Below are 13796 nucleotides of genomic sequence, written 5' to 3'. Positions count from 1 at the left end.
TTTGAATATATATTCTTTCAGAGCGAACGTTTTTAACTAAATGTTTTGCTTCTTGGAGCGTCCCTGGGACAACATATTTTCAGATTGGGGTCAGCGGCCAATTACATGTATATTTTTGGTGGTCCTTGACATGAAAATGTTTGAGAACAACTGACATAGAATCATAGGTTTTTCAGAAAACTGTCAGGATTTAGAAGACATTTGTAGAATCGTCCTCAGGTCTAAATGGGTTAATGTCTGCTCTACCTGAGCAGATCACTAGGTGTGCAAGAGACTTTGGTTTACCTGCAACATTATATTTCTACTGATGCTCACAACGCATGAAGCTTGTAGCTGTGCAACTTCTACAAAAAGTGTAAAAATAAAGTTAAACTAGCATGTTGATGCTATAATAGCTGATTTTGCTGGGCTCAAGGACCCCCCCTAGTAAAACATGATAGTAGTAATGTGTGTGTGTGTGTGTGTGTGTGTGTGTGTGTGTGTGTGTGTGTGTGTGTGTGTGTGTGTGTGATCATGTATTTGTGGGTGTGTAATGATGAACAAACACATCATTGGGTTTCACGTTAACGCGTGGCCTAAACATGGGCGGTGAACAGCCTTCAAAATGACTGCCAACTGGAATCACTTGAAAACACATTACTGTGCAATAAAGAAAATTAACAGATATAAAACAGTTTTATTGATTCTTAAACTGTAAAAAAAATACCTTGTCTTCCGGGGGGCATTACATAAATATTTTTACTATCTCTTAACGCCTGTGTTTAAACATTATTACGCAGAGAGGTACAGTGTGTCGGAGGCAGAGATCAACAGTACAACAGTATACATGACACTATGTCCTCGTTGCGTCACGGCCTGCTTTGTTGGCAACGTGGTGAGATCAGCTAATCCCTGGAAGGAGGAACAGCCCACATTAACTCATGGAATGTTTTTCTTGTCACCACTGAGTTATGTACGTCGCAGCTAAATGTGGCCACATTAGTAGCGTATTAAATTTGACATTTAAACGCTTTACTAACTTTAAAAGAAGACAATGATTCACGACGAGGCCGAGTTCTTCTCGGGGGGACTTTAGAGTGAACGGTCGAAAGATGAGGAGCAGAGGACGCTAATCCGACTTTCTGGGAGGAAAATCGATTTCCCGTAAGAAACCCATTAATGGGTGTCACACTGTGTGTGGACTCACAAACAGCACAGCACGCGGGGACACAGATGGGGGGTGTTTGTGTCGTCTTGCGTCACCCTAGAAACCACTAGTGTTGTTGGAATTGCCTCACCCAGTGCAGTAAAACTGACTCCAACGAATATGAACTGAATATACAGAGAGTAACGAGGCTGGAAGTGTAGCCAGGGCGGCTTTCACTTCTTCACTCCTTCCATTACTTATGCACTTTATTTGAAATGGCTCTTTGTGCACAAGCAGGCTGAAACCATGACAGTAGCCAAGCCACTATGCCCAAGTCACAAAAAAACTATCGTCTGACTCTATAGCATGCCATATAGGCACCGCATCAGCAATCACTAACTAATTTAAACCAATATGCATAGGCCATTTGAAATATTAGCTGATATATCTGATTATAGGTCTGACTCTGAGGACTAAATGGCGCCTTAAGTCGAAGAATACTTTACCATCAAGCTCACACATGAGTAAGAGCTATTCATACAGAGTTCAACCCGAGTCAGTACCCGACATTAAAATGTCCCTGTTATCAAGTAGGAAACAGCTGACCAGGTGATGACAATGCAGAGAGGAAGACAAACCCATATTTTATATAAAGTGTTATCAAGCGTGCTCTGTGCAATATGATATTAAAAGTACATGTGGCCCTGGTGGTGCCAGCATCATTGTGTGTACCCAAAGACATGAAGTTAAAAACAAACACAGACTTTGTGCCAGTGGCTTTCAGCTCGACAAAACATCCTACCACTCTAATTATCTGGGGTGCCATCACCACAATCACATCAGAGATGACAGGGTTTACATGGCAAATGTAAATAATTCTCTATATAAATCAACATAAATCTGTATAATCAATCAACCAATCAATCATATATATATCCTATCCATCCATCCCTTTGTGTCTACACTACAGGAGGAATGCTTTTGTGCTTGTGCTTATGTGTGGGTTCAAAAAGTCGTTGCTAAAGGCAAGCATTCTCTTGCACTGACCACCACCAAGAACTCAAGTGGTTTTATTTAAACTCATTTTTACAAAGTTTTCCTTTTCTGGGGATGTTTAGAGATTCCAGGTGTTAGACACACTCCACCCTCCAGTCACTTTTACACACACACACACACACACACACACACACACACACACACACACACACACACACACACACACACAAGAGAGAGCAGAGCGGGTGCATGCTTTGCAGCAGTTCCACACCCCTTAATCAAGAATGATGGCAGTCATTGGGCCCAGATGAAACCCATTTCCTCCTGTTTAACACAGCCAGAGCTGCAGCAGGCAGATTCCTGGGTTTGTTATCCCAGCAGCGGACAGGCGCTCCCCTGCACGTCGTCTGCCCCATGAACCGTAGCCTTCTAAAAAAGGTCCTACAGCTGTATATGAACCGTAGCTTTCTAAAAAAGGTCCTACAGCTGCATCCGTGTTGAGTTGTTCCGTCCATTGAATACATTAACATAGGACCACAATGGAAACAAGCCCCCAGGACTTTTTTGTGCCATATCCTTTGCTGGCGTTTACTGTACCTCAGTGCCGTTTACGTTTCTGACTATTAAAAGTATTCAAGAAAACATGTGGAGCAGTCTCAGCTGTGTTAGTTTTGGTCGACTAAAACCATGACGGGAAAATGTATAGCACAAGCCCCAGGGCGGTCCATTGACCTCAATAATTCATCAGTAAGATGATATACCGTACAATATTACAATACTTAACGTTAAAAGCTCCAGTAGCAAGAAAAGGTATGTGTACAGAAAAGGGGTGGGGTGGGGGGGTGCTCCTAAGGTGTTCTTATCCCTAGGGGTGTTCCTAGAGAAGGATGCATCAGGCACTCAGAACTAGAGGCAAGTAAACTGACTCTATGGTAGCCAACCCAGGGCACAGCCAGGAGGGGAAAGAAGCGCACCACCACCTATATGTACGACAGCTTAGCTAACAAACACTGTAGCGCTCAAGAAGCTGATGTTAGATAGGAAAATGTGGAGGGCATCGATACAGGAGTCCCGAGTTGGCGTTGGCTATAGACCTCCCTCTCGCAGTAAGCCTAGGGTGTTCTACTAAACCCAATTGTATTTTGAGGGGTTTTAGGTTTAACATTGAGTCCAGATCTTTAATGTCTTTTGGCAATCTCTGTTCACTGCATCGGGCAAGGTCTCTCTCACACAACACACGTATTGGCGAAAAGTGACAATTCCCTGAAACGGAAGTTCACGGAATGGACTGGAGTCTAGGGGCATTTGTCACTATTTTGAGTTACATGAACCACGTGACTGGCACTGATTTCTGCCCCCACAATGGCGCAACTGTCCTTCAACGGCAAGCAATTGGTAAGCCATCGGTAAGCCATTCCACATTTTGGTGGTAGCATTAGCAGGACATCTCCTCCTCCTTTTTGTTTTGAATTCTGGGGGGAATGAGGCCAGACGAGCTCCTCCTCACCACACAGATCTGTGGTTATCGTACCGCTGCAGCGAGAAAAGAGACAGCATGCACTGCTGCCGCGGGAAACTGAAGAGAATATTATTAAAAAATGCCAGAATTAATGTGATATCGGATGACCTCTGTGTTGACCACAGGAGTCTAGAGGGCTAAATCCAATAAGGGAAGGTCCACACACACTGCACACGGCTTGAGTAAGCTGAGGAATACACACCCTAAAATCCTCAGCGCTCATACAACTTCACCAAGGGCGCGGGGATCGGAACGGACCCTCGCACACCCTCTAGAGTTAAACGAACACAGAGGGGGGGTGGGGGGGGGGGGGATTTCTGTGTGCAGAGGAACCTCCTCATCTGTTATTGTTGGCAGCGAGCCATTGCTATGGGTGAGCTCAATGTGTGGGTCAATAAATGGGCCGGCCTGCCTGATTCGCATTGGGGGTTAGCTTCCTGGCCAATGGGAAGAGGATGTGGCTAACAAATGATGTGCTGAGAGGCACGCACGCACCCACATGCACGCTCACGCGCTCGCTCACACACACACACACACACACACACACCTCAGACTCTCAGTCTCTCACACGCATACCGACACGGCGACGCTGCAAAAAGGTCATGTCTGAGACCAGAGGGCAAGGTTTCTTTATTGTACCTGTGTCTATTAATATGCCGCCGTCTCTGTCGGGTGGAAACCTCATATGGGACTCCTTTTGATACAGAGACAGTCATGGCGGCAAGACTAACTAACTGTTCAGGAGAGGAGAACAACTGATTTATTGTTTTTATCCAAAATGAGTTAATAGCTGCAGGCAGACTCTTCACATACTAGAGCATGTCTGAAATAAATGTCAGAGCTGAAATGACGATGTAAATATGAAATAAATGCTTGTGTAGCTAGGCGTAATCGTAAATACCACAGAAGTGAACCTTTCAAGCCTGTTTTCTCAAATCGCTGTTTTCTGCAATAAGCCAATATCTCCAAAACTGGTGGTCAAACTGAACAACCAATGTCAATTTGAAGATATGATTCCCTGCTTTCACTTCAGTTTCCCGCTGCAGCAGTGCATGCCGTCTCTTGTCTCGCTTAGCCTCGGTCACATATCCAAAACGATTACTTTTCAGGATGCATTTTTGTTCAAATCACACCCGTGTGAAGTGAGGCGCGCTCTTATCATACATCATCTCATTCCAGCCAATCAAAATTGCGTCCTCACTTTTGTCTTCAATGTTTGTGTTTACACACTTTTGTCTTCCATGTTTGTGCTTACACAGACCCTCAAAGCTGGACATAGTCTGGGGTTACCGCCAACAACAAAACAATAGCTAAAGTAGCACATCTACAAGCTCAAGAAGCTTTGAGGTGAGCTTGAGGATCTAAAGTTAAAATATGGAGATAGGAGGTTTCTGCCGCCCGACAGCAATCTACTGCCGGAAAATAATTACCAGGATACAGCTTTCAAGACACACAACCCTGACCTCTGACCTCCTGGGACAATGACATACGGAGAACGTTGAAGCTTGGGAAATAAGACCGTACAACCTAGATTACCCTAAAAACCACAGCTTGTCACACAGCTGATTTACAGTGAGGCCCAAACAATAACACGCTTGAGCAATTTAATAATTCCACCATGCTACGTATAAATCATAAAAGCAAGCACAAAAGCATTTTATGTTACAGTAGAACAATAATTCACATGGTCTATTTATTTGGGCTAAATTACATTAAGGGGAAACTCTGGTCAAAGGAATTTTGTGATAAAGTCAAGGGCGATAGAAGCTACACGCACGCACGCACACGCACACACGCACACACAGCGGTGGAGTGGAGTGACGGACAGGGTATGGTTTTCTCCCAAAACATTCCTGTGTTGTTTTTGTGAGAAACCAGAACTAGGAGGACCCGGGCCTCGTCTCCAGACAAGGCTCAGGGTACAACTTTGACCTCAACCAAAACCACAGCGCCGCTTCGGGTTCAAATGTGTAACACGTTAGACGTCGTACCAGAAGTAGCGAAAGGCGCAGAGAGAAATGTGTTCTTTAGCAAAGTATGATTTAAGAGAAGCCGGGTCGGGAGACCGTCTCCATGTGGTAACAGAATATACTGCTTGGCAGCTCAGTTATGACACTGTGGGCACATATAAAAGTTATGGGGTTTTTACCCTCATCCTCAGAGGACGCACGCACGCACACACACAGACACACACACACACACACACACACACACAGCTGCTTCCGAGCGAGGAACACCTGGCTGGAGATCAGTACTCAACTCCAGTACTTTGAGTACTCCTGGTCAAATATTAGTGAAAATCTAAGTTGCTCAGTGACATTTGTCACAAATATAAAGGAATACAAATGCATGCCAGCACGGATATACCAATGAATGCATTACTGCATTCAAATTTAGACAAGTAAAAAAAAAGACCTCAAGGGGGCTAGTTAGCAAAGAGGTTATGACCTTTGACCTTTGCTGCTTAGTCAGCACAGGGTGGGCCGTTGACCCCCGTGCAGTAACGTAACGGCCAGCGTGTGTGTGGGGGGGGGTGTCACGGGTAATAAGCCCACATCTGGGAGACTTATGACCATTAGCGCTGAGCTCTGAGACTCTGACAAAACACCCATCGTGAAATGAGAGCCCTTGTGTAAAATAAATAATACGACACTTTCAAGTGAAAAGTGAAGGGCAAAAAAACCTGCATGTGCACAGGAAATGATCTCAGGGGTAAATGAAGCATTCGGGGAATGCTCCACCGCGGCCTTTACGATGAGTTAAATAAAACATACCATTTCAAAAAGGAAACTTGGCCTAGAATGTACAGAGCGGTCGGTGGTACGTTAGCTTGACCATAGAGTACACAGCAGGAGGCATACATCTTTTTTTAAAGAAAACAAAAAAATGGAAAATGAAAATCTGGGGGAGCTCTTCTTCGTTCACATTCAAGGTCAACGCCTCAGACGCCCCTTGAAGACAAACAAGAGGGCGATGTGAGGACGACGCAGGATACGATACAGGACACCTCATTGGCTGTCTTCACTATAAATGTTTTATATTTGGGTGATCCGTGCTCGGCTTGCTATAGCAGAAAGAAACGCCGCTATAGGTGGTGAATAATGCAGGAGCAGCTAACTAACGTGCTCCATGACCATGAGAGAGAGAGAGAGAGAGAGAGAGAGAGAGAGAGACGCCTCTGGTTTCAACAGAAGAGCGGGACAACAACATGAGTGCTCATTTTCCCACATTACCATTTAGGCCTGACGACGATTCTACAAATGTCTTCAAAATCATGAAGTTATTCTGAAAAACCTATGTTTCTATATCAGTCGTTCTCAAACATGTTCATGTCAAGGACCCCCAAAAATACATGTAATTGGCCGCCAACCCCCATCTAAAAAGATGTTGTTCCAGGGACTAAATGTAGCCAAAACACTAGAGCCGATCGACAACAACGGGAGGTAAAACTACCGCGACTAGCGACTGGACCGCGGAGGGCCGTCTAACACAGGATATTTTCTTAGAATTGGACGGGATGATTTAGATCGCGAGTTATTAAGGTTTTAAGATTTTCGTTCTCATAGGCTAAACAGGGGGGGAACATTTTCCCGATGAAGTCTCACTGTTGCGCAACATCGAGTATTGCGCAACAGGCGCTCCTAGGCTGTGGAGCGATGCAATCAGTTTTCATATATATGGTGGATATTAAAAAAAGAAATGGTGGATCTACAAGCTCACAGTGCGTAATCTGCGTATTAATGGGTGAAGTTGTTCCCGAGGACTGTGGGAGAAGAGGAGAAGTCAGAGATGTTCCAGTGAGTGACTTGGAGCCCAGAGGTCAAGCCCAGTACCAGCGGGGCCCATTCCCATAAGGATAACAACGGAGCCTGTTCATGCTAACTCCTCGCCCTGCTCTGTTTACCTCTCTCTAACCTCACCACAATCCCCGCCCGGCCTTCCTCCATCAGCCCCCACAAACCTCCTCCTCCTAGGTATATTCCGTCTCTAAAATGGGGCCCGACGGTGGCCCACTGGCCCAGTCCGTCTCCTCTCACCCCATTAGCTATGATAACCAGGGCAGCAGAATGACGCAACGTCACCTCCTCTCCGCTTTCACCGTCTCTCTTTGTCTTTGCTAATAACAAATATAGTTGAGTCCCTGAACCCACACCTGCTGGAGTTTATCAAGGCATGTTTTGTAGTGTGCAGATGTGCTATTTACGAAAACATTTTCGTTTAAAAAAACACACAAAAAACCATTTGAAGATTTTGAACCCTAAGCGTCCCCAACTCTGGGCATGTCCAAAATAAACTCTGCCTGTGATAAATGGTAAATCACCTGTTTTCCACAAAGAGATTTGCTCACGCATTTGGTCCATATGAAAGTGCTTTCAGTTGTTACGCCGGAACTGTCACCTTCCAAATCGTTTTCCAAGTTTGAGGCCTGAAACGCCCTCGCTTTAAATTCACAAAGTGCCGACAAATTTATATGGGGACAAAGTCAAGGCCTTTTTGTCCCCGTGTGAAATCCAGTGTTGGGAGGAAGTGTCCTATAGGCCTCGACTGGCCATGAAATGGGGGGACATTAAAAGTGACGGCCTGGGCAGTACAGGCCAGTTGAGCAGTGATTCACTGCTGACTGAGAGGGCCGTAAACCATGCAGACAACCTGCCGGGGGACTCCTCTCCATACAAATGGCTGGGTGGTGTGAGGGGACGGCCAGTTTGTTAGTGATGATGAGACAAGGTGACTTGTGTCTCCACAGTCACAGACGTGTTTCACCTTGCACGATTCTGGTGTGCACGCATCCCTCAGTGTGAAGCTGTTCCCTTCCGCACAAGCGGAATGAACATAATAGCGTTGCTGTCAGAGACGTCTTTTCTTTTCTCCGCATTATTAACTTTTTGTGGGTTTATTTTGTAAATTCATGCCCTGCTTGTACTTCATAGTCACACAAAAAAAACAGTATCAGATCTACAAGCTCAAAATGCGAGGCGAAGTAAAAAAACGGTATACTGTATTTCTTATGGAGGGGTTGGACACGTGTGATGTGTGCCTTGTCTTCCCAGATAAGAATGAAACTCAGAAAGAAATGGTTCTTAACTCCAAAAACACATCCAAGGATGTATGGTAGCACTCACCCACTTAGAATAGGACAGGTACGATTTTGTGTTTGTGTCTTTTCTTCCTTCAATAAAAATTAAGTGAAAAAAAAGACAAGGACAGGTATACTGCCTCAATTTCACCAATTGAACTTGGCCAGATTGAACTTGGTCAGACAAGAATGCAAAAGTTTCGGCCTAGTCCGACTCCCACCATCAGAGACTATAGCACCATATACAGTGTACTGCATTGACCGGAGGCCCTCAGGGGTCTATCTTTGCCCCATCTAATTTTTTCCTTCTACGGCAAAACTCTTTGCCTTGTTCGTCCCAGAATAGGCGACGCCTCATGTGGTTAAATTCATTTGATACTGAGGATTTTACTGTAGTGTAGGGTTGCATGCAGTCAGGCCGGGCGATTAATATGACTTCATGAATTCATTATCAGAATTATTTCAAATGTTTGCCTCGATAAATTAACTATAAAATTAGCGATCCACAAGCTCACGGCCGACTCGCTGTGACACAGGGAGGCGCATAAATGTGACTCACACTGTGACCTTGTAGATCGGCTACTTTCGCTACTTTTGTACACCACCATTCTGTACAACGAAGTATAACACAGACTGTTGCTTACTGTGTCGCTCTGGATTAAGAGAGCTAAATGCCTAAATTGTAAATTGTTAAATGGTTCATCAGAATAGTAAACTCCTCTCAAAATCCAAACCTAACGCCCCCGTCGTGAGAGGTGGAAAACGTGTAAAGCTGGCCAATAGGGAAACGATAAAAGTCATGGGCCAATCACCCGTGGCGTTAAGTGGATCAAACGATTACAGAATCATTGATGAATGATCCATTTAGTCCGTTATAAATTAAGTGGGTTATCAGTTCCAAATATCGGTTTTTCAAAATATTTTCTGTTAATTGTCCAGCCCGGGGCTTGTTGTTGTAGTAACAACACAGAGGGACAACGTGTCAGACAGTCACCACCACCCCCTCCTCTGCACCCCCCACCCCTCCCCTCCCTGTGTGGTCTCTCCTCCTCACCCTAAACATTCCTTCAATCTGGGGGGGGGGGGGGGGGTCTCTCCTAGCACCGAGAGACCACGGCAATGCCAAACAATAGTCAGACAGACACGTAAAACAAAAAGACACAAAGAGGTTGGACGCAACCAACACGTGTGTCTCTATGACTGTCAATATTAATGATAATAAAAATATAACAATCTGTCACAACAACTTTACAGCCTCAGCAATGGTTTAGCCATCTCAACATCTGGTTTTGGAAGATCCTCCAAGTACGTGCGCATGCATGCGGTGCATGCCATGTGTGTGTGTGTGCACACGCAAGAGCATTATTAACGCAGAAATCCGTGCACATCACGGTATAGCGCTGTTACATCATATGATTTCAGAATTTCATCATATACTTGCAACTGGAAGGAAACTGGCTGCTTCCGGTGGAAAAGGTGGCATTTCCAATGTTTCACTCACACACACACACACACACACACACACACACACGAAGAACAAAACACCTGTGAGTAAATGGCCGGTCGTACCAGGATGTCATCAACAATACTGTCATCATCATCATGATGGGCTCTGAAATGCAGGCTGTTATTTACTAGCAGCAAGCAGGTCGTTGTCACACATTTACAGTCCATGAGATCATGATGCTACAGGAAGGTATGGAAAAGGTTTGAGATCATTCATGATGCTACAGGAAGGTATGGAAAAGGTTTGAGATCATGATGCTACAGGAAGGTATGGAAAAGGTTTGAGATCATGATGCTACAGGAAGGTATGGAAAAGGTTTCTAAGCTGCATCCAAATACAAACACCTTGGATTTGGATGCAATTGAACTGACAGACAGACAGACAGGCGTTACAAAGCAGAAGTTTGTAAACAAGCTTTAACAGACAGGATCACGTGTGAACGCATTAAGACCGGACACATCCATTCCATTCCAGACAACTCGGTGCTCTGACTGAGTGGCTGCGCTGGGCTCAGGGCTGCTCTCTCTCTCTCCACTCTAAAAGGACCAGTCAACACTCAACATTTCATGACATGGACAGATGGCTTTATGGCTCAACTAATTTCTAGGTACATGTGTAATGGAATGCCTGTGCACTGCTCATTAGGGCCAAGCTGCAATAAAACGTAGGAGGGAGCTGGGCAGTCAAGAAGAGGACTTAAATGAGTGTGTGCGTGTGTGTGTTCGCGTTCGCGTTCGCGTGCGTACGTGCGTGTGTGTGTGTGTGTGTGTGTGTGTGTGTGAGAGAGATCAGGGGAGTTTTCTCAGAGAGACAAAAGATGTTTTTTGTCTCTTTTGTGGCGCTTCACCCACTTTTGGACAAAGAATAAACAGACAAGAAGACAAGCTTGACATAGAGGCCAATGGTGGACTCAAACTCTAAACAGCCTAGTCGGAACATCATGATACTATTACAAACAAGTAACAACCAATGATAAAACATGGAATCATAACCTAAGAAGCACCCCAGAGGATGGTTTAAATCTATGTCCTCCTGTCAACTAGTGTCTTTGATGTTTATTTTCCTTCTCATTCGAGGGTTTATTGGTCTACTACACTTTCTCAGAGGAACACAGTAAACCCAAGCTGTCCCCGTTCTCCTTCTACAGGAACATGTGGTATAATAAACAGTGTGTGTGTGTGTGTGTGTGTGTGTGTGTGTGTGTGTGTGTGTGTGTGTGTGTGTGTGTGTGTGTGTGTGTGTGTGTGTGTGTGTGAATAAATATTAGATAGATAGATAGATAGATAGATAGATAGATAGATAGATAGATAGATAGATAGATAGATAGATAGATAGATAGATAGATACTATGTGTGTAGCCTACCGAGTGTCTGTCTGTCTCTCTCTCTCTCTCTCTCTCTCAACATGATTGTCATTAATTGCAGTGGCGGAGTTTACGTACATTTAAGTACATTTACTTAAGTATATGAGTATTTCCAATTTCCAGTATTTTTACTACACTACACTTTAGATTTTGATTATTATTATTATTACAAAACATACAGTAACCACTTCAGAGCTCATATACATTTTGGCCATTTGAAAATAACAGCTTCATGTGAACTTTTGGTACATTTTGATGCCAATACTTTTGTACTTTTAAGTGCATTTTGCATTCCGGACATTTACTTATAACGTATTTATATTTGACAGTACTTTTACTTGAAATTATTTACTTAAAAATGTGAGTAGCTACTTTTTCCACCACTGTTTAAGTGTCATTCTGAATTCATTATGGCAATTATGATTTAATAGCTAGACTGGATATGTATATCCATAATCCATATCCACCACAACTGTCATTTAAGGTATCCTTCCAGACCACAATATTCTTCCTAGTAGGCCTATCCAAAATTATCACCTACCCTACCCACTGCCTTGATGACATATCCCCATGGTTTCTGTGTACAATACAACATGATACAATGATTGTCATTTCAGAGTACTGAACGTCACATTAACATGAACTCAGCCTACCCACTGCCTTGATGACATATCCCTGGTTTCTGTGTACAATACAACATGATACAATGATTGTCATTTCAGAGCACTGTTTGAAAGTCACATTAACATGAACCAGCCACCAGAGCCATAGAACAGATGGCAGGCTGTGAGATATGACATGAACGATGAACCTACCCACTGCCTTGATGACATATCCCCGGGGCGAGCGGAGCGCCCGGCGCATCCACGCCTCTCTGAGCACCTCCAGGTGGTTGGCGTTGCCCTGCACGAACAGCACCAGGTTGTCAAGCATCCAGCCCTGGAAGGACACCTCGGCCACGGCTCTCACCAGCCGCTTGTTCCAGAAGCTGCGCAGGTTCTGCGCCCTGAAGTCCAAGAAGATGTCGTGTCCGCTGCTGCTGCTGCCACTGCCGCCGCTCGCCGCCGTCGCGTCCGCCGTGTTGTTGGCGTGGTGGTGGTTGTTGTTGTGGCTGAACGTTGGACCTCCACCACCACCACCACCACCACCGGGGCTCTCCTCCTCCTCGTCTCGGCTGAAGACCAGCGCTAGAGACGCGGCGGAGAGCTGAACGAGCCGCTGCTGTTGAGACATGCCTACGGTGCTGCCTGCTGCTGCACTGCTGGCTGCAATCTCCGTTTTTTACGACTTCAATAAAAACCTGTCATGCTACTATAGTAGCAGACAGTGCCATTGCCCGCATAATATACATTAAAAAAATAAAAACAAATGGAAACACGTTGAAGGTGTTTAAAATTAGCTCTTCTTTTTTAAACTCCAGGAGAAAGGGTGATAGATAAGATAGGTATTCGCTCGCCGCTGCTGCTGCTTGTTGCTGCCGCACATTCCAGCAGCGTGTGAATGATAGTGAAGCAGGAGCACAGTCTCTCTGCTTCCAAGGTAACAGTGAGTGACGACGGTGGTGTTACACAGACATGGGGGGACCTGTTGAATCTGGTAACGCCAGGGGTCGCCGTTTAGCGATACATCTAAAAGGTTGACATTTTTATTTTTTTATTTCACACTTTCACAGTCAGTATGTAGAATGGTACATTCACTGATTATGTTACATGACCTGGGCACCATATATGGGCCTAATGGGGGCTTTCCCCATGTATGGGGATTTGGAGTGATACACTGACTGTTTGACTGATGGACAAAAACATACGATTTCATAGTAAATGCAACCTGCCGTCGCAAAAACAACAGACAAACAAACTCTGCCACTGTGCCACATATCAAGTGACCTGTGACCCACCATCGCCATCCTCACACCACTTGACAAAAATGCAAAACAGCAGATCCTGGTGTCACATAATTAAATATGGTACCGGATTCCATGTAACAGCAGAAAAGAGGCGGGCTCAGCAGGCAGCTGTGACAGACCAGACGACACTTCTTCACAGGTGTGTGTGACTGTGTGTGTGTGTGTGTGTGTGTGTGTGTGTGTGTGTGTGTGTGTGTGTGTGTGTGTGTGTGTGTGTGTGTGTGTGTGTGTGTGTGTGTGTGTGTGTGTGTGTGTGTGTGTGTGTGTGTGTTTTGATTGGTGTGTGTTTTGATTCCCAAGCA

General features: G+C 44.8%; 1 protein-coding gene across 1 annotated transcript in view; it reads right to left on the bottom strand.

Annotated features, from left to right (window-relative positions):
• Nucleotides 1-13106, bottom strand: part of stox1 (storkhead box 1) — a 33893-nt gene extending 20787 nt beyond the window's left edge. The window contains exon 1 of the mRNA XM_080781409.1: nt 12404-13106. Within this exon, the coding sequence (XP_080637535.1) occupies nt 12404-12821 (418 nt within the window). The 5' untranslated portion in view covers nt 12822-13106. The remainder of the gene's footprint in view (nt 1-12403) is intronic.
• Nucleotides 13107-13796: the final 690 nt, after the last annotated feature.

Source organism: Protomyctophum bolini (genome assembly GCF_963924005.1).
Source record: "Protomyctophum bolini genome assembly, chromosome: 14".
Lineage (NCBI taxonomy): Eukaryota > Metazoa > Chordata > Actinopteri > Myctophiformes > Myctophidae > Protomyctophum > Protomyctophum bolini.
Note: the sequence above shows the minus strand (reverse complement) of the source record. Positions and strands in the feature narration are given on the sequence as shown.